The sequence below is a fragment of the Lycium barbarum genome, chromosome 1 (genome assembly GCF_019175385.1).
Source record: "Lycium barbarum isolate Lr01 chromosome 1, ASM1917538v2, whole genome shotgun sequence".
NCBI lineage: Eukaryota > Viridiplantae > Streptophyta > Magnoliopsida > Solanales > Solanaceae > Lycium > Lycium barbarum.
Window position 1 is genome coordinate 155,261,908 of NC_083337.1, and position 22,670 is coordinate 155,284,577.

Below are 22,670 nucleotides of genomic sequence, written 5' to 3' on the forward strand. Positions count from 1 at the left end.
TTTGCCCCTCATATTTATGGTCTTTAAATTTTGCCCTTCGCTTGGATACCTGAGGTTCTGGGTTCGAATTCCCGCTCAGGCATAAAATAAAAAAATAATTTCGCAAGACAGGGCTGGGGGAGTGTATGCCGGATCCGACATAAAGTCCTTAAGGAAAAACTAAAGTTATGCCGGAGGGGGCATAACTTTTCCTCAAGGCATAGTTTAGTTATGCCTTATGGGGCAAAACTTTTTCTTAAGGAATTATGCCTTATGAGGCAGATTTTTAATTAAGGCATAACCAAAAGTATGCCCCATAAGGCATAACCAAAAGTATGCCCCATAAGGCATAACTTTTTTTAAGGTATAGACTTTGCCTTATAAGGCAAACTTTTAGTTATGCCTTAAGGAAAAATTCCGCCTTATGTGGCATGCTATAAAAGTTTGCCCATTAAAAGTATGCCCCCACCGGCATAAACTTACGAAGGAATTATCAAAGTTATGCCGAAACCCGGCATACTTGTGCCAAGTCTGCCCATAAGGCATAAGTATGTCGGGTCCGGCATAAGTTTAGTAATTCCTTAACAAGTTTATGCCGGTGGGGGGCATACTTTTAATGGGCAAACTTTTATGCCGGACCCGGCATAAACTTGTGAAGGAATTACCAAAGTTATGTCGGACCCGGCATACTTATGCCAAGTCTGCCCATACGGCATAAGTATGCTGGGTCCGACATAACTTTGGAAATTCCTTCACAAGTATATGCCGATGGGGGCATAGCGAAATTTAAACTCTGCCTTGCGATTTTTTAAAATTTTTTGACTATGTGGGGGTTCGAACCTGAAACCCATGGGGTTTAACCGAAGGACAAAATTTAAAGATTTTAAATATGAGGGATTTAAAGACCACCCCAAAAGAAGGGCAATTCTGCAATCATAATTGCATATGAGAACAAACCATCCAGACAAATATGCCACCAGCCCACCAATTGCTTATGCGTTCGTTGTCGATTAGCTAGAAAGATGGGAAAGGGGAAATGTCTATTTCCATTTCAATGGTCCAAAATTTCTCTTTAGTTTTTATTTATACTGTTAAAGAAACACCTTTCATCCAATTGTTCTGACAGAGGTTTTGAAAATTCAAGTCCATTCATTAATCGAGTTTTTTTTATTAGACACTCAAAAAATTGCAGCAGCATCCGCATTACTCTCATCAGCATCCGCGGTACTCTTGAAGGATACTGGATTTTCTGAATAATATGATATAGCACTCCATCCAATCCCATTATTCCTTATTAGACCGCATATAAATTTAATTATAGACTTCCGATTATATCTTTAATAATAAAATAAATTTATGATTACATAAATAATATTACATATGTAAGATAATTTATTTTTTTTAAAAAAATCGTATCGAAAATATTATGTCAAATATATAAATGAAAATGGAAATGAATACTACTTTATTTTTATTTTTGATTTCCCAGCCAGCTGGTAACCGCATTAGGGTACTAAAATTGGAGTCGCGTCGGAAAGTCCCACACTAAGGTAAAGTGCTCTCTCATAAAATCGACTCCATTCCCAAAGGGGTCGAATTCAAGACTTCTGGTTATGAATGAATGAGTACTTACCACTCCACTGCCAACCCTTATTGGTAAAAATCAGATGCCAGAATATTACTCAGTAACTTCCGACGGCAGAAAAGATAAAAATGCCGAATAGTCGGGCAGTCCTCGGAAGCATCTAAAAGGAAACAAAAAAGGAAACAAAAAAGGAAACAAAGAGATAATTGCAATTTGCTAATGTAATCTTGACGGCCACCCAATCCAGGGATTACCGACATCAATATTATGGGGTAGTTACCTGACATCACACACAAAATCTCTTCTAGTTATGTAATGATCTCATCTTAAAGTTAAAGTTAATATCTGTACTCTCATCTGCTTGACAATAACATATTTACGGAATATTCAAATAAAATCATCGTAAAATAGAAGCAACTCAAAAAGTTGTTCCTGCCGGCAACCTAAAAACGTCAAAAAGTTCTTGGAACGATTCCTACATGCAATGTTCGAGCTCTCTCTTTATTTATTGTTGTTCTTATAATAATAATAATAATAATAATAATAATAATTAATGTTTTTGTGTGTTTAAAGTTGATTTATTTCTTAAAGAAGGCACACTTTCCTTGGAAAATTTCTTTTCAGCAGTTTCCTTATCCATTAATTATAGCGTATTCATAATACTTGACTGCTTTTTTGTGAAGCTCTTGTCCTGTTTATTTTGTTTCATTATCTGGTCTTTTTTAATTAAATAGAAAGTTCTCATTGGACCACTAGTCTCTTGGAACAAATTAATTACTAAGCTAGAGCCAAAGAAAGCCTAATGTAGTTGGATAACAAAAATACAAAAGAAAAAAATCCCGAACCTTGCACGTGAAATGCACATGCTAATATGGTCATTTTTTTTATGCCTGTATGTATAGCACATGCCTCATATATATACATGATTGTCTCGATAAAAATAATTACGGGCAATACGTTGACACTCTTGATTGAGCCTTTGTTCTCTTTCTTCTGTGTGACCACATAATTTAAGTGCAACAAACAAAAAGCAGAAGATAATATATATAAATAAATTAATTAATTAATTAATTTGACAATTAGCTATATTTAGTCACAAACTAATCGGTATTATCTTCGTAAATCATCAATACAGAATATAATTAATCCTTACACTACTGTACACGTCAAATCTCTAATCATTCTTAAAGGACATTTGGCTAAAGTTGTACACGTAAAAGTACCAAAGTCATTAATCACACCAAAAAATTAACAAAGACGACAAATTAGTTGATTGCTTAAATACAATCAATATGTGATAAAATACGATGTGTATATAATGGATATTAGCTCCACCTGGGTAGACGAGACAAAAGACGCAAAATCTAATCGCAAAATACGAAAAGTGACTTTACACTGCTTAACTCAGAAAATGACCAAATATATGCAAAGACACATAAAGCATAAAATGGGAAACCCCAATATTCATTTTCATGAGGACAAAAATACCCTTCCTGGTGCTCGCAACAGAGTTGTCATCTTCTAGGCTTATTATTTTTGCTCCAATCATGGCACAACCGCAGGTTCTAATAAGTCACAAAGTCAAAAATTCTACAATAAGAAAAAATTTTAAAATATGCAAGAAAATCGGGTATTGAATTCAAATGGAAGGAAAATATTTTATTCATAAACTCATAAATATTTAGATGCTCTCTACAATTGTCCACAATATTTCTTGTTTTGAAAATAGCTAGCAACACTTCTATTCATAATAGTATGAAACCTAATTTGACTATAAACGGAAAAACTTATTCCCCTATAAATTTGACTATAAATATTATCTAGATTTGATTTAAAATATTGAATTATTTTTTCCGACACAAAAGTTCCATCTAAAACATTAATTTTTTGAACCAAGTAACATGTGTTACAACGTTAATAGCTCTAGCTTATATATGTTAACTCTAGCTTGTATATGTCAAGGGGATTAAAATAAAACTAATACATAGAGTCAAAAAAAATATTCCGTATAAAAATTTGATTATATTTTACAATATAATTTTTAGTAATTAAAGAGGATTCAGTTGAGCTATCTTTGTTAATTGTATGCTAATAGTTCATAAACTCTCATAATCATCGCAACAATGATAGAGACAAGATTTTTCACTAAGAAATTTCAAAATATAAAGAAGTAAGCACACAAAGAAGTTAAGGGATTCAACATTTATCATATACTCTCCCCATCTCAATTCACGTGGCAAAGTTGAAATTTCAAGAGTCAATCAAGATTTTGTTTGACCGAATTTTTCTTATATAGCTTTTAAATATTTTAAGTTGTGAATTATTGTGAGCTATAGTACTTCTTCCGTCTCAATTTAAGCGTCTTAGTTTGACTGATCGCGAAGTTTAAGGAATAAAAAGAGATTTTTGCATTTGGTGGGCTTAAATTAAGGATGTGTCATGTGATTTTAAACTTGTAACGTAGGATGTTTGATTTGCCAACTTACTAAATATAGAATGAGACACTATTTTGGGATAGACCAAAAAAAGAAAATAGAATACTTAAATAATATACATAAAAAATAATTTTAACTTTGTATATATAATTATATTATATAATTTTTTGACAAAATGCTTCGGATTAAGCCCTTAGGCCCCTAAGCTTTGGCTTTGGTCATAAACTCATATTGGAGATTCTAGAGAAATGTTTTTGCGGATACCCAAAAAGAGCAACTCGATCCAGAGGGTATTGTAGACATCTCAGCTAGCAAATAGGATTTGTCTTGGGATTTTCGGATGTATATATAGAGCAAAGGTGGTGGAGAGAGAAGTATAGTGTCTGGTAGCAAATAGAGATTACGAGCAAGTAAAGACGTGATGATGTTGTTTTTCTACTTGAGGACAAGACAAACGCACATGAATTGGATATACTGATAGACCCTCACCAATATGGAAACCTTCCATGGTTCCTTGATTATTTGAAGATAATATATGTACATGAAATTTGAGAATTGGAAAATGCCATATAATATCTATAACCCTTCATTAACTTGATCCAAGATCATACATTATTTTCCTAGAGGACAAGATTGTCCTTTCAATTTTTGTTGTTTCTATTGTCCAATAACCATCTAACCTTTAATTTCTTGTCCCCCTCGATATATCAACACCAATAGTTTTCAAATACCACTCAAAATTACACTATTAATATTTTCTTTCATTCTAATCAATCACCTCTATATATACCTCCCTCACATCATCTCTTGCAAAACATTCCATTTTCCCATCTGTTCTTCTCTCTACTATAGCATATAAAGTGATCCATATTTCCTATTACTTTCAACTTCATTTTTTGCATTACGTGCTACACTATGCCTTCAAGAATCTCGGATCCTATTGGAGCTCACTCTCAAAAACACTTGGACTTGAACTCAATAAAAGAATTGCCAGAGTCCCATGCATGGACATCCTCAAATGATCATTATCCGTCTAATGTTTCATGTAACTTCGAGTCTATTCCGGTGATCGACCTCCACAACGACAATATTAATGTACTTGAAAATATAGGTCATGCATGCAAGAAATGGGGTGCATTCCAAATTATTAACCATAATATATCAGAGAGGCTACTCCAAGATATTGAAGTGGCCGGAAAGAGCCTTTTTTCACTTCCTATGCAGCAAAAGCTAAAGGCCTCTCGTTCTCCTGAAGGTGTCACCGGTTATGGCGTGGCTCGCATATCGTCTTTCTTCTCAAAGCTCATGTGGTCTGAAGGGTTCACCATTGTTGGCTCCCCGATTGAACACGCACGCCAACTTTGGCCTAAAGATTACAGCAAATTCTGGTAAGTATATAGTACTTTCTCTGTTCCAATTTATGTGACACTCTTTCTTTTAGTCAATCTCAAAAAGAATGATACATTCCTATTTACTTCCTTCGTTCACTTTTATTTGTCCACTTTTAATTTTGCACGCCCCTTAAGAATTGATAAACGAAGTATGTATTTTACTATAATACTCATATTAATTGGTGTATAGTCTCATTCGACATGGAGAATGATTTGAAAATGAATAATTAATGTTAAGGGCAAAATAAGAAAAAAAGTTTGTCTTTCCCAAACAAGAAAAAAGTTTGTCTTTCCTTGATATGTTAAAGTGGATAAGTAAAAGTGAAAACTTATTTTTAGTATAGTCGACAGATAAAAGTGAACGGAGGGAGTAATAACATTTTGCTTTAAACACAAATATCTATAACTTGTTTTAAAGCACAAATTTTAAAAATTTATATTCTTTTTTTAAACTCTGTGTCCAATCAAACATTTTAACATAACTTGGGATGGAGGGAGTAATATTATCATTAATTAGTGCCAAATCCACAATTCAGAAGTTGTGTATTGTGGATTGAATGAGTGACATAAGAAAAAAAGAAAGAACCTATGAAAAATCACTAATTTGTCGCTATATATCTCGTACTAACTAACATCAGTTCTTCTGTTTTTGATAATCTATTGTTAAACAGGATTAGCAGTGATTTTTCCATGTTTACCGATATATGGAAGTTATCCACTGCTAATTCTGACTCTTTTGTAGTGTAAATTCTAAAATGTATATTCAAGTTGATTTATACTCACTTTTCACACATATTATACAGTCTACAGAGTTTGTTTTAAAAGTACAACTCTGTTTTTTCATACGAGCGTATTCCTGTTTGGATCTGCCACTGTTAAGGAGTCGTTTGGACATGGTTTGAAACTATGGTTTCAAATCATGGTTTGAAATTATGTTTGGACATGCAATTTGGATATCTTAAGTTGTATTTTCTCTTATAGACATAAAAACCCCACAAGTTGTGAAAACTATCTAAACATTCCCAATTCTTATGCAATCTTATCAAATGAGCAAGTCATAGTTCATAACAAAATTAATACGCTATTTGAAGGTCTTTCTAAAAAATACAACATTAATTGATCAAACTTTAGTTCAATAAAAACGAAAATTTAACATGAATAGTAATGAGTTTGGTAGACATAAATAAAAGTTGGTGAAAGTTAATGAGGTTGGTAAATGGTTGGTGGGAGTAATTGTTAAAAATATTTACTAACTTATGAATCTTTTTTACGAAACATAAACTTATGAATCAAATATTATATTTAAATTTTTTAAAACCATGGTTTAAAACCTCAAATTGTGACTTTTTGGATAATTTGGAGTTTCAAACCATGATTTGAAACCATGAGATGAAATGCAATGCTAATTTCTATGATTTGAAACCATGAGATGAAATGCATATCCAAATGCTAATTTTTATTATTTAAAACCATGAGATGAAATGTATATTCAAATGCTAATTTCTATTATTTAAAACCATGAGAAGAAATACATATCCAAATACTAATTTCATCTCATAATTTTAAACCTCATGTCCAAGCGCTTACTTATTATCCCTCCCATTTCTCATGCACGTATATGTAAAGAGTAAAAAAACTCAGCTTTCGTTTTCACAAGTACAAATAGCTTTTTTTTTCTTCTTTCCTTTTTGCGCACACTGTGGGGAAACCGTAGGTAAAACCTACTGATGTTTTATATTTTATTAATGGAAGAAGCAAAGTTTAACGATAAAGACAGAAAAGGTCCCACGGACAAGATAAGGGAAGACTTCATAGATCTGCCAATCACAATATCGAATCTAATTATTGCTTTTGTACTTTGCTTTTTTATCCATTTGTAGTAAATATAGTAAATATCTCAAATGGAGTGAAATTAACTACTCCCTTTCTCCCATATTATTTGATTACATTACTAAAAATATATGTTTCAAATTATTTGTTCATTTATAAAATCAAGATAAAATTAATTAAATCTTTTCCATCTTACTTTTAGTATTAAATGTACTTAAAAACAATCAATATTGATTAAAATATATTTATTAGAGAAAGATAAAGATATTTTATATTTATGATTTCTTAAGGGATGTGCAAAAGGAAAAGTAATCAAGTAATATGGGATGGAGGGAGTAGCAAAATAACGCACTTCCTTCTATTTAAAACAAGTGGCCAGTTAACCTTTTTATTTTTAATTCAAAATAAGTGTTCACTTACAAAATCAAGAAAAAATTAATATTTTTTCATATTTGCCTTTATTTACTCAAGGCAATAAAAACTCAAGAGTCTTATTAATTAAAGTAATTTAGTCAAAATATCTAAATTTTTTTAGAGTTCGTGTTTTCCTAAAGAGTATGAAAAACGCTAAGCGAACACTTATTTTGAACCAGAAGGAGTATCTTGTTTTCACATCAGTAAAATCATCTATTTTCACTAAAATTGAGGTATCATATCCAATAAATAAGAGTAGTATCATTACTTAAAACAGTTATTTTCTTTCTCATTAAAAAGTACTACTTCCTCTGTTTTTCTTTTTTCCTATTTGGTTCCCTCTTTTAATTTCCTTGCGATCTTTGTTTTTTCCAGTGAGATAATAGAAGAATACGAAAAGGAAATGGAAAAGCTAGCAGGAAGACTAATGTGGCTTATGCTTGGGTCATTAGGGATAACAAAAGATGATGTTAAATGGGCGGTTGGCCCAAAAGGAGGCTGTGCTGCCTTACAACTAAATTCTTACCCGGCATGTCCAGATCCGGATCGGGCCATGGGTCTTGCAGCCCATACAGATTCAACCATATTAACAATTCTTCACCAAAACAACACAAGTGGTTTACAAGTTTTTCAGGAAGGGAATGGTTGGGTCACTGTCCCTCCAATGCCTGGTGCATTAGTAGTTAACGTAGGTGACCTTTTACACATATTATCAAACGGGTCGTACCCGAGTGTTTTACACCGGGCGGTTGTGAACCGGACCCGACATAGGCTTTCTGTAGCCTATTTATATGGTCCACCGTCAGGGGTAAAAGTATCACCCCTGACAAAATTGGTGGACCAAAAGAACCCGCCCTTATATAGGGAGGTGACATGGAGTGAGTATTTGGGCACTAAGGCCAAACATTTTGATAAGGCGCTTTCATCTGTACGGCTTTGTACCCCTCTAAAAGGATTTGCCGATGCCAAAGATCATAATGGCGTGCAAGTTGGCTATTTCGCTGGAGACACTTTCATTTAATTGTTTTTGTTTTCTAAGAAAATATTCTAGTATTTTTCCTTTTGTTTTCTAAGAAGATATACTAGTATTTTTCCTTTTTCTCTCTGTTGTTCCTTTTTACTCCTCTGGAGGAATGCTGTTAATATTTTTGGGAGAGAAGAGTATAAATTCTATATTGTATCCGAAATGTACTAGTAGAAAATATAAAGTTGATTTTTCAGACTGTCACACATTCAAAAGAATCTTTTTTCTTTACTTTATAACATAAAAGTCGTCACCATATTTTTTGCCATTCACACATAAATTCACTCACAACACTCAAGTATTATTTTCAACAACTTAGCTAATATGACAGTATTAGCTAAATCGTTTTAAAAAACTCCAGTACCCATTATAACTCGTTTTACTGACCCGCCTCGCCAATGTTTATATCTTTTAGACATGATAGAAGCCCTACTCTGATAAAGCAAAATCACCAAAATGTCACTCTTGCAATTAGAACTTGTGTACCTAAAACAATTATTTGTGCCATATTTGTACAGTAATCCATTCATCTCCAATTATTTGTCGTTTTTTTTGTTTTACACGCTCCTAAAATATTAATTAGGAACGGTATTTGACTACTCTACCCTTATTTATGTCTATTATATTATCTCTCTATTAAATGTTTACTTTTTTTATGTGTCATCTCCATTAATGATAAAATTCTACTAATGGTAAAATGGGAAAAATATAATTAATTGTAACTGGAAATTGTAAAACGATAAATAATTTGAGACAACTATTTTTAGTAACCACGACATAGGGATGGCAAAATGCGTAAAATTATGATTTTCAGTTCCATCTTGGATGCCCAACTCATTTAGAATGAGTCCAATATGAGTCAACCCATATTATCCACTTAAAATATGGGTAAACCCATGGGTTATTCACCAACTGCACTACCCTCAAGCTAATTATATATAAGTAGTACTTAGTACATCATAGAAAGTTCTGAGACTCAAGATTTTTTTTAAAAAATTTTTTTAGTTTATTTTTTTATTTTCGAATTTTGTTTATTTTAATTTTAATTTTTTAAATATTTGACCTTTTATTTTCTTATTAATTTTGTCTTTGAATCTAAGCTTATTTTGGTTTTTAGCTTATCTTCTCATTTAACTCTTCTTAAAATCATGGATAATATGTATCCATATTATCCGTGGGTTAACCCCTTTTTTATTTGTGTAAAATATGGGCGGGTCGGATAATTGATCTATTTTGGTTTAACCCATTTTCGATCGACCCATATCTGACTCGACCCACCCACTTGCCACCCTTACCACGACAAATAATTTGAGACGGAGGGAATTTAATTTTCTTAAAAGCGATTCAATTGAACTCCTTTCTGACGATACGCATAGCTATGAGAGAGACGTAAAAACATACACACTCGCACATTAAAATTGTATTCATTATTACAAATGAACAAACAAAGAAACAATATTGATCTTCTGGCATTTTTGTCGCAATGAGCAGTGATTGAGGGGAAGATAATATATTTTGAACATTTAGGAAGAGGACAGAACAAGCGACGTGTTTTAGCCCCATCTTGGATATACAAAGTACCCAAAATCTCCGAGGAACAGGACAATGCTGGATGAAACTTAAATTAAGGGTTAAATCAGTGTTAGATATTGGGATCAAGTATATGACAAAAGAGAAATCAAACCATCACTGACCTGAATAAGTAGCAATTCTATTGTAAAATGATGACAAATTGACAAGTAATAAAATATTACAAAGCCCACTATGTGAAATTAAAGAAGAAAACAAAAAAAGATAAGAGAAGAAAAAGAAAAGCTAGCCAAGTGCACAAGATGAAGAATATTATTGAGGCCATGTTTGTCAGGTTCTATCTCAATAAAATTCATTTCTATGTCTTTCCCTATTCATAAATAAAATCCATACACCTTACATCGGGGCAGAGGCTGGATAAAATATCATTCAGTAGAATTCAATAACTTTGTCTCAAGCCTCTATATATGTATGAAGAAATTTAATTAAAATGTATAAATTAAATTCAGAACTCAATTACTAACATTTGATGTTATTGACTTAAAATTAAGAACTTATAGTGTTTAAATTCTGAATTCGCTTCTACTTACAAAAATATATGCTAGTGGGGTTATGTGTGATTCTTGGATAGTGGGCCGGTGGCGATCCCCTTCCTCGGAATGTTAAACTATGTAAATAGAATAAAAATAATTGTATAGTATATATTAAGAAATTTCAAATACCAAGTGTGGTATATTTGGATGTTTTTTAAACCCCTTTATCAGAATTATTGACTCCCCACTGTTCTTGGAAATTATTGTAAAGACAGATTACAAGGAGGTGATGCAATATATAATGGCAGTGGCAGTCTCTTCAACTGCAATGTGAGCTAGAAAGCATGTGCCTTTCCCGACAATGGTAACTTAGAAAAGCCCCCATGTCCTTGCATCTGAAAACTTCAATCATTTTTTCTTAAAGAAAAATGAGTTCTGCCATAGAATATTTTAACAAGAGTGTCCTCGGAACAATTGTGGGGTTTCAACTAGTCTGATACATGTGGCACCAATAACTGATTGATATACGAAATGAATCTAAGGTGTAAAGAAAACAGTAAGGTGATTCTGGAGTACTGAGAAGTAAATCAAAGAGGGATGCAAAAATTTTTAGGGGAAAAAAATTCAAATTTGACCATGTACTGTTAGGAATTACTTAATTTTGTCATCCATTAGGCTTTTGACCCATACATATCTTGGCCTTAACAAGTCATCTTATTACCCTTATCATTAGCGGAACTCCTTATAAAATGATTTAAAATGAGCGAATTCCATATGCTTAAATTTACTACTTAACTTTTGAATATGATTTAAAATTAGACTCAAGTTGGATCTTCATTAGGCGTAAAGGAAAAAATTGAGATTTGTTTTTTTGCTAACGGTGGATGTTACCGTTGATCTTGACTTTACAAATTGTCAGCTTCTGTCTTTTCATACGGATGTTACCGAGAATCTTTTTCAAATTGCTTAGAAACACACTCTTAGTTATGTTGTGCACCATTGCTTATATATTTATCAATATCAGCGTTACACTTTCCTTACTTTTTAGTCATGTCACCTAAGGAACAATTCAGAAATTTCAGACTTTGAATTTATCAGATTTTTAAAAGATGATAAATTCAAGACATAGACGCATCTATCTCAAGGACCTAAACAAATCTCAGTAAAATCAAACCGTTGCTACTTCTTTCATCTCATGAGATTTGAGAATATTTACGTGCAGTAGTTGACTAAGTAATTCTTAACATTTCAAGTATCCCATAATCTTAACACTCTGTGACAAGTCCATGATATGGTCTGCCCAGGTATATAGGTGTGATTAATTCAAATCACTTCTTTAATCATTGTTACTCAACTTTAACAAGCAGGGACCAGAATCTGAGCATGTTCTAGGTCGACATGCTCTATATCCATGTTGAATCCCACATTGGTCGGGTGTGGATTTCTTGGTCTCCTTATATAGTTTTGGGTATCTCATGTTATCATGGACTAGTTTTTAGGGTTTGAATTAGATTAAAATCTATTTTTTTATCATGGTATTAGGTCTAAACTCATCCTAATTAGTTATTTACTCGATATTGAGGCCCATCTTAATTGTGCTTTTTGAAATTAATTTAGCCTCAAGTTTCATTTCTTTATCACTCAAATAATGATGAGTGGTAATAATAATAACTTCGGATGATCCTCAATTCTCATGTTTGTGAGACTAAGGTCCTAGAATGTCCCAAGTCTTGCCTGTTTTAGAGTCTATACAAGAGATCTTAGCCATGAAAATGTAATTCGTTTATATTTTGATGAAATGGGTCAATTTGAGCCGCTTATCATGTTCCCAAATTTACCCAAAAAAACCTATCTAGCCATAGAAAAAAAAAAGTTTCCTTGGGTTTGATTTGTCAAATATAACCATGATAAATAAAAGAAAAGGAGTAGCTCGGTTTGATATTTAAAAAGATTATAAAAGAACAAGAACATGCATGTCCAATCACTTCTACTTTTCAACTCCTTCCATCTTCTATTACTTGACTAAAGTTGAAGTAATTGCTTGAAATGGCAATCCACCTTTACTAGCTTTCCCGCTCATTTAAATTGAGGGAACTCCTTTTTGGTTGGATTGATCACATGTCGGAATTAGGTTCCTAAGCTTTTAGTTTAATTAGTTATTTCCATTACTTCACTTTTAGACTTTTAGTGCTGTTTTCTTTTTGTATATTTGTAGCATATAGAGTCTACGACTTCATGATGAACTTTTAGAAGGTTATCTAATTAGCAGGTTATCTAATTTTGAAGTGCTGGCAAATTTATTAACCATTACAAGCAATAAAGTGATATCACAGATTTTTTCTCCTTTGTGTGTTTGGCTCTTCTTGTTCTTTAAGCGGTGCACTAGTTGACCTTTAATTTCTGCTTTTTTGTTTTGTCTCTTCTTATTTGGCTAAAAGGGAAACAACTCATGGAGGATTTCGTGGAGAAGTCTATTACGCCAACGGAAAAGGGTCACATATACTCCTGTACTATTTTAAAAGGATCAAATATACCTTTTATTATATTTTGGGTGCAAATATACCCCTCCTGTTATACTTTTGGTCCAAATATATCTTTACTTTGTTAAAATTGTCCAACATGAACATTAAATATGACATGACGCTGTCAACTCAGTAAGGTGGACACCACGTGACATGCCACCTCACCACCCAATCCGTTTACCCCTTTCTACCCCTTCTTCACCCACCACTAATATCTCCTTTGCCTTTACAACCACGGCCACCGTTAGCACCACCATCTCCGCCTTCACTCCCTCTGAGAAAAAGGGGCATTAGTAAATGTACTAACATAAAACTTAATCCTAATTGATTAAATATTGGTACTTAGATAGATTCTTTCTTTTTTCATTGTTGTGAAGCCTCCCATTTTTCAGCTAATCTATCTCCCTCCAACATCCTTAATACTTCGGACATCTTTGGGCGATAAGTTGGATTAAATTGGATCCAGAGAAGAGCAACTTGAACCATCTCTCAAGACTCAAGAAGAAGAGCAACTTGAACCATCTCTCCAGTTCAATTCGGTCGAAGTTGTTCCTTAAATCCTTGTCCACCATAAGGTTCAGTTTTTTCTCTAGATGAAGCTTCTTTACCTGCATTACATTAGCAGTAAATTTAACGAGAGAATCCAATAACAGCAGGCTTACCAATACACTAGCAAGGTTCAATGTTCAATCTATCTAAGTACTAATATTTAATTAATTAGGATTAAATTTTATGTTAGTACATTTACTAATGCGCCTTTTTTTTCTTAGAGTGAGTGAAGGTGGAGATGGTGGTGCTAAACTGCTAATGATGGCAGTGGTTGTGAAGGAAGAGGAGATGTTAATAGTGGGTGAAGAAGGAGAAGAAAGGGGTAAATAGGTTGAGTGGTGAGGTGACATGCCTCGTGGTGTCCACCTCACTGAGTTGTCAGCGTCATGTCATATTTGATGTTCACCTTGAACAATTTTAACGGAGTAAGGGTATATTTGAATTCAAAGTATAATGGAAAGGGTATATTTGAACCCAAAGTATAACGAAGAGTATATTTAGCCCTTTTTCAATAGTACAGGGATATATTTGGCCCTTTTCCGTTACACAAAATAAAATCCATTTGGACTTTTAGAAGAGCATTTTTTGGCGGATAGCCATTATTAAGACATAATAAAAAATTATAAAGATTCACTATTGAGTCTCCTCAGAATCACTGTAGACCTGCATGACCAAAATTGAAAATATTGGGTCTAAAGTTTTAAATGTCGACGTAGAAGTTTGGCTAGCCAAAGCTTGAACTTCTGGCATTAAAGTTTGAAGTTAGGCTCTGCAAAATCATAGGATATTGACGTTGGAAATTCAATCAAAGAAATGAAAAAAAGAAGAAAACACTGACTTGTAGGCCTATGTTGAGGAAGAGTAAAGTATAAGGGAAAGGAAATGGTGAGAATAAGCTGGGGAAGCCATAAAAGATATGTATGAAAAGTTTGAGAGAGAGGGCGAGTAGAATGGGGGGATTGGGTTGAAGTTAAGCAGATTTAAATGAGTTAGTTAATAAATGAGCGGATCAAAATTACTTGGGCTGAAAATTAATGGGTTGGACTGAAATTGGCTAAGAAACGGATCATAGTCCAACCCTCTCAATTCTTACTAAGGTTTAATTTCTTTCGTTGTTTTTGATAACTTGTTTAAGTACCTAATAAAGTTTTTTCTCTTTAATCTTTATCGTTGCTCTATGTAAAATATCAAACAAAAAAAAGTCCTTAAAAAACATTTTGACAAATTTTCCTATAAATCGACTTGGGCTATATATCTACTCAATTCTCAAATAGGGTGAATTGAGCAGGTTAAAATGGATTGAGTAAAAATTGACATGTTATTGCAAAGCTATGCTAGTTGGGCCGCTTGGGAGGATTATATTTTTGGGAAATCTACATAGTGTAGAGAACATTAGGCCTTATTTACATTTAATAGCTATACTTTGTCCAAACTACATCTCATAGCTAAATCTTGTATGTCAATTACACAAGGTAACTAGTATAGTAAAATTATATTATATTTAGAATTAAAAACGATTTTCTCTCTATTCTCTCACAATCTCCTCCCATTTTCCTTCATTTTCTCTCTCCTCCATCACCTCTCTCTCTAAGCCGTCTTCTTCTACACCGACAACCACCACCCCCGGCAGAACTCCGATAACACCCACCAGATCTGCCACCACGCCCTCCATCTCCAGCCACCACGAAACCACCAACCCGACCATCCCTCCACTGCTTCTCAAATCACCACCCCTTCTCTGATCCTACCCTCCATTGCCATCTCCGTCCAAACCAACTCCGATGAAACCTAGCTCCGGCTAAACCAGCTCGTCTCTCTGCCTGTTCTGTTGAGTGTATCTCCGTCCAGATCTCTCTCTCTCTCTCCCTTTTTCTCAGATCTGCCGAGATCATCGGAGCATTTGTATTCATTATTTTTGAGTTTTTTGGTTAATTTTTTAGATTGTATTCATTTTATTGTTTTGTATTCAGTTTTTTTTTTTTAGTGTTTTTGTTAATTTTTAGTGTATCTATGTTTTTATGCATTCAATTTTTAGTGTATTACTCGCTGCCTTCACTAAAAAAAAATTGTATGCAACAAGTTGAATACAATATTTTTTGTATTTATGTTATTTGAATATCACTGATTTTTAAATACAATAAAGTGAATACAATGTAAAAGTAGCTATAGATGAATACATTTAACATGAATACAGCTGAGTTGAATACATATGACTTGAATACAGTGAAAAGAATTTTTGAATTTTTTTTATTCGTTGTATTCATGAATACAGCTATGCCGTTTTATGAATACAGCGAGCCATTTTTTTAATACAGCGGAGAAACTGTAGCTACACAATGTAAATATTGAAACTGTAGCTATGACAAATTTTAAACCCCCAAAGTATAGTCATTTATGTAAAATTCCCTATATTTTTCTGGGCTAATTCTGCCTCCTATTGTATTTGGTTGTACTCCCAGGTTGAGCTTTAAGAGTGCAGAGTTTATTGTCGAGACATGTTTTACATGCACATTTTTGATGGAGGTGAAATCAGAGAGAATACGGTAATAGATGAAATAACGGAATATTAGTGAAAGCTGATCCCTTATTTAGTTAGAAAGTTCACAGAACTTAGTAAAGAATTGCTTCATTTCAATTGTTTCAACATCTCGAAATAGATTGGAAAATACAATATAGTAAATGTCATTTTTACTTTTCACAAATCAGTTATACTCGATAAAATTTCAGTTACAAAAACTATATTACACCAAAATGAATGAAGTTAATTTCTTCGTCTCTCCTTAAATCAGTACATGCGAGTTTCTTCCGTAATGAGGAGAGAGTAGTCACAAATCAAATTATATTCTATATAATACGTCCATCTTTGTGATTTTTTCAAATAGATAAATATTGGTTGATCGTATATTTCATTATAATTTTATGATTTAGAGTATCCTTTACTATTAGATCCCTTTGAATTCCATATTCGAAGTTGCGATAAACAATACAATATCAATAATATAGTCAACTGAGACATCAACAAGTCGTTGTAGTATAGTGGTAAGTATTCCCGCCTGTCACGCGGGTGACCCGGGTTCGATCCCCGGCAACGGCGATAACTTTTTAAATTTTGTCTAATTTCCTTTGCATTTTCGCATGCCCCCTTTCACTTGCTAGTGAGATATGTATTCAAAATTTATCTTTTAAGCAGTGTTGATTTAATATTAAACTTGTGATTTAACATAAGTTATATATTTATGCTGTAGTAAATCATCCCATTAGGGATAAAATGAAAACTAATACTAATTATTACTTATTAAGAACAACAAAAATATAATCAATGCAAAATTGATTATGTGCACAGTGCATATATACAAGTCTATTAGCTGCTTCTGAATAACATTTGAATCATAAGATTATGCTTGATATGGTCAAATTATTTTTATCATTCTTTCAGGTCCTGAAGGAAATTTTGCAAAATATTTACTGCCTACGTATCTAAATCTTATTTTTATAAAGAAAAAAGTATACACATGGCTTCAAATTGGAAAATCTTAAAGTTAGTTGAAGCTTTCTTATATATTACTATATTATATAAGAGCAAATGTGAGGACTTTTGTAGTCCTCACAAATTTTCTAATTTTTTAAAAACTTTTTAATTTATTACTTTTATGTCCTAATCTTATTTATTTAAGTCAATTTTTTTGTTTTTTGTTTTTAAAGTCTACTTTTCAAAAGCTATCGAACCTGGGGACTTTTGTAGTCCGTACAATAATTTTCAATTTTTTTTAAAACTTTTTAATTAATTACTTTTAGGTCCTAATCTTATTTATTTAAGTCAATTTTTTTGTTTTTTGTTTTTAAAGTCTACTTTTCAAAAGCTATCGAACCTCCTACCTCATTTTTCACATTCTTTGATTTTCTGATTGGTGCTCGATATCCGCATTTGAGCCCAATTAATTCAGATAATTCGCACTGTATCGCGCCTATTCGGGGGGAGCGCTTCCTCCAAAGATTTTTTTTGCATATCCATGTCGAACCCCTAATCCCTAATTAAGAGAGGAGCAGCTCCATCCGCTACACAAGTTAAATTATGTATTTGTCTTAAAAGTTCATTAACTATGTATAGATTATTTATTTAGAACTAAATAACTTTAAAAAATTAGGATACATAAGTTATAATGCCAAATTCTGGCTTCAAATTTGATTTGAATTAAATAATTTCATCAAAATGGAAGTTAAAATATTAAAGGACTGGAATGAAAATTTTGCTTTCATATAACTACCCACTTGTGGGACTACAATGGGTATATGGTTGTTGTTGTTGTACACTTGTACTAACATAAATTATATTTCTTTAGTTAAAATATCTACTTTTATATCTTGAGTTTGGTAAGCCCGGGCCTCACATAACTAGTATATATATATATAAAAAAAGAATATGAAATTTATGCAATTTGTAGTGGGTCATTTCAAGAGTACTGTACGTGCAGAAGCTGTGTAGCTACCATATGAGAATGACGTGTGTAAAATGTTGAATGAGGCCCACTTTGTTATTAGCATTATCCACAGAACTCCCTATTAACAAGTGCAAGAATGGGTCCCAGTTTCACAAACACTACATCTGTTAGAGATACACTCAACACAGCAGGAAGTACAATCAATTTAAAGCGCAAAAATCAATAAAATACCAGAAATGCCCTTGTGATCAAGCAGGCATGTCAACGGAGTGCAGCCTGCTTCAGCTGCCACTCCGTGACTTCTTATATAGGAGAAGGAGAATATACCGTCTGCAGAGTTATAAAAGCGACAAAACTTTTATTAATCTGGTTATCCGAGTCGGTCTAACAACAATATTATTACTCAGACCAGTAAATAAAAACACAAGCAAGTACTTAAGGAGCATATATAATTAAATTTATTCTCCTCACAACATAATCAAGTAAATTGAATTCAGACACCACAATAGGTCTTTAGAGCAGATTTACATCTTTGGCCTTCTTCAGTGTAGTAGAAAGCTAGGAATTCAACATGATCAAATGGCTTAAAGAGTAAAGGATGCTCTTCATCCACCAGTTCTTCTGGTGCTTTTATCATGTATCCAGCTTTAGGTATTGAAAACAAACCAACTGAGTATCTTGCTTCATTTCCTGTCATCATCACTCTATGATATGGTGAATGCAGCCGGCCATTTGCCCATGCCTACATACAAAAGAATCACTCAAACTATCAAGCAACCCAAAAAATAAAGGACATAAAAGAATACGTTCGAGCGGTTCAACTTCGTGACAATATAAAAGAATTTTCACTCATATCAAGTCATCTCTAAAAGATAGCTATAGATAATCGTCCATAAAAATGAGATTAGTAACCTAAAAATCAGACATGTTACCTGCCACACAACTTAGTTATAACAAGTAGATATTATAAATTCTCTTATATTCAATAACGGAGCCACAAAAATTGAAGGGTAGTCAGTTGAGAACCCTTTATCGGAAATTATACGGTGAATATAGGAAAATTAAACTATAAAATCATATGGTGTATATGAAAAATTATACTCCTTATATAATCATACATATTATGTAGAAAATAATATTGAGTATATAGGTTAGAAATTACTTTTTATAAATATATATTACATCTTAAATATAGTGAAATTTCTAATTTTGCTATCGTATTACAACGTACAGAGCCTGCGGACCTGCATTGACGCTACTGGATGCTCAAACAGAGGTTGTTGTTGGCCCAAACATATCTATTTATATTGTAATCTTAGTAAAGATAAGGAAATAGAGACACTTGCCACCTAATTTAAGAATAAGAAAATAGGTGCACTGATCAAGAAACTGGATTAAAAGTAGTTGAGAACTGATGGCTTAAAATTTCTGTGTCCGCCACTAGCACTAATCAATGGACCTTCTAAGTAAAATTAAAAATAAGAATATATAGCCAAAAGAGCACGTTAATGTTGGAAGAGCTTACGTTAAGAGAATCTCCAATCATGACAGTGAAAGTGTCTGGTGTAGGGTCAACATTGATCCACTGCCCATCTTTGGTCAAAACTTCAAGACCATTTACTTGATTTTGGTATAGTATGGTAACAATGTTCTTGTCCGTGTGAGCATTTAGTCCTAATTTTGTTTCACTGCTTTGAGGTCCTTTATACTTCATAACTCGAAGAAGGTAGTTGGTCGAATTCATATGCTCATCCATGTAGTTCGCAACGCCTAAGCTCTCCAGAATCATCCTCCTTATTGTCTGGTCCAACTCTGATAGTTGCTCTGAGTATGACTGAATAGTTTTACTGCCAAAACACATAAAAAATTAAGGGGAACTTACGTAAATGTACCATCGACCACACTTAATTATCGACAGTAGTTTACAAATACAAAATTTATACATTGATATGGATATTATATGTATAGTATATGTATATTATACATATATTATATGTATATTTTATGTATAATATACAAAAACTATACATTTGTTGGCTATTCTGTAAACTAGATCATTCAAAGGTATTGAGATGTAATTTTTCCAAAATAATACTAATAGCATCTATACACCACGAAGGGTTGTGAAGGTGGCTAGAGACAGATCCAGAACTATGAGTTTGAAATTTAATAATATTTGTTATAATGAATTTTGTGATTTTTCACATGTATATATCTTATCTCAGTGTATAGAAATACTGGGTTCAGCACTAGATTTACCACAGTGTGACGGGATGATTGGGTATCCCTCTACTCAGGGCGAAGCTAGAGGGGTGGAAAGGGATTCCTCAGAACCCCCGATAGTGAAATATTACACATACGGTATATACCAAATTCGAGCTCTGAAAATGGAGAACCTCTGGGTAGCTAGTGAAACTTTAATTCCCTATTGGACTATTCGATGCGAATTTAGATTAATCGGACTAGTTGATATTGAATACTGGAATTAAAAAATAATATAATAATAACAATAATAATTGAGAAGAATGTTTTACCAAAAAGTATGATTTCCTTGGGGCCAGAGAATTTGAGTGAGTTTTTCAGCTTTATCTGGGATATTAGCATCATCAATGCCCATACTTTCATAGAGTGGAACTTGAGGATACTGTCCAACGTAGCCATGGTAGGGTTTTGTTGAAATGTTTCTTATTTTTGTTTGTAAAGGCAGATCAAAAAGCTCTTGTAAGGATTCAAAAATGGATTTTCGAAGGTGTATAGGAATTTTATCAAACGATGCTTCAAAACAACCATATTCTACTAGTGCTCGGTGGACTTGGCTTTTCACTTGGTTCCATACAAGTGTGCCTGGCTTTAGGTCTTGATGAGAAAAGTCTATATTTGGAAGCTTGATATCAGAACCCATATTTCCTTTATTTTTCTTTTAAAGAGAGCTCTGAAGTGTTATTGTTTGTTATGCTTCCATGAAGCTGAACCCCTTTTTATAAAGAATTTGGTCTTAGTTATTTAGGGTGTGTTTAGAATTTAGGAAAAACATTTTCCTCAAAATCAAAATAAGTTATTTTCTTACTTATTTTTTTTTAATCTTTGGTAAGTAAGCAAAAAAGTATTATTCAAGAACATTTATATATAAATTAAGCAAACACTTTGAGTGTGGATGTGGGGTGGGGTGGGGGGGTAGTAGGGTCGGGTGGGGTGGGACAGGAGGATCGGGGTGGGGGTTGGGATAGGAGTGGGCTACTATTGATGGTGGAGAATATGTTTATTATTCAAAGTTGAGGGGTAGTTTGATTTTTAAAGCAAAGTTGGGGGTGCAAGTGATTTCACCAAACCATCTATAATGGCTACACAATCTTTCTATTTTAAAATTAAAAAAAATGTAATTAACATTATTACATCATTTTCAATAATTGAGTGATTACATAAACAATCAAATATTCTATGTGTTAGAAACAAAAGCATGAATTGAATAAGTTAGAAATCATTGTCTTAGTTATGAATCTTATGATATCCATAATCAAATAATATAAAATAAAAAGATTTGATGTCCTTGCGTTTAGCCAAGGAAACCGTGGTCCTCAGCTGTGATGTTGGTCGCTTTGTTTGTTTTGATTTTGGCTGTTTGCTATGTTACTAATCCTGTCTGCCTCTACCGAATCTTCAAAATTCTCATTAATTGTTGCATTGTCAGCGTAATAATTGTGCAGAATATATAAGTAGCATGAAATTCTTATATTGCTAATGTATAAAAGTATTAAATTAAAGGGTTTTCATTTTATTTTGGTTTAAGGTGCGTATGCAGATTATGCATAACTTCCATTCCATATAAGAATCGGCGGATAATTGAATTTACACTAGAATGATTCAAAAATAAAATATAATAAAATTAGAATTTGTATCTCGTGATACCACTTTGCAACATACGTTAGATTTTACTACATCACTAAGCCAGATTTATGGGACATAAAAGAAGTAGTACATAATTTGAAATTGCACCAACATATGTTAATTATTGGCCTTAACTTTGTATTGATTCTACAATGTGGCATTGCATATTTTCAGGCTTTGGAGCTTAGCTCCTCTGTAACAGCCAACAATCATCTTTATAACAATACTCTTCTTGTAAAATTATTCATATATCTAATATTTTTTTTTTTTTGGTAATATAATGATTAATCATCTTTATTGAAATAGAATCTCTAAGATTACCAATAATAGGTGTAGATATTTTGACAAAAAAATATTATATGAATATATATTTCTATCATTAAAAGGTTTTCCATCGTTATGCAAAGTGTGATTAAGCTTATGTTTTGATAATGATAAAAATGAAAAATTAGATTTATGCATCTTTTCTACCTATAGCAGCGAAATATTATTTAAATGTCAATACAATTATAGATGTATAATAGTCCTTTGCTAAACCAACCAAAAGATTTTTG

General features: G+C 32.8%; 2 protein-coding genes and 1 non-coding gene across 3 annotated transcripts; 2 read left to right on the forward strand and 1 right to left on the reverse strand.

The window, feature by feature from the left end:
- The first annotated feature begins 4,797 nt into the window (after positions 1-4,797).
- On the forward strand, positions 4,798-8,856 carry LOC132598551 (gibberellin 3-beta-dioxygenase 1-like). Its single transcript, XM_060311494.1, has 2 exons — positions 4,798-5,387; positions 8,010-8,856. Exons 1-2 carry the CDS (start codon positions 4,915-4,917, stop codon positions 8,653-8,655), a joined length of 1,119 nt encoding a protein of 372 aa, XP_060167477.1. The 5' UTR covers positions 4,798-4,914; the 3' UTR covers positions 8,656-8,856.
- A 7,958-nt stretch (positions 8,857-16,814) lies between these two features.
- On the forward strand, positions 16,815-16,886 carry TRNAD-GUC (transfer RNA aspartic acid (anticodon GUC)). The gene has a single exon. It is a non-coding gene; the product is annotated as a tRNA-Asp (tRNA).
- A 1,554-nt stretch (positions 16,887-18,440) lies between these two features.
- Positions 18,441-21,252, reverse strand: LOC132620633 (probable 2-oxoglutarate-dependent dioxygenase AOP1). Its single transcript, XM_060335181.1, has 3 exons — positions 20,766-21,252; positions 19,757-20,078; positions 18,441-18,973 (listed from the first exon to the last, which is right to left on the reverse strand). Exons 1-3 carry the CDS (start codon positions 21,131-21,133, stop codon positions 18,725-18,727), a joined length of 939 nt encoding a protein of 312 aa, XP_060191164.1. The 5' UTR covers positions 21,134-21,252; the 3' UTR covers positions 18,441-18,724.
- Positions 21,253-22,670: the final 1,418 nt, after the last annotated feature.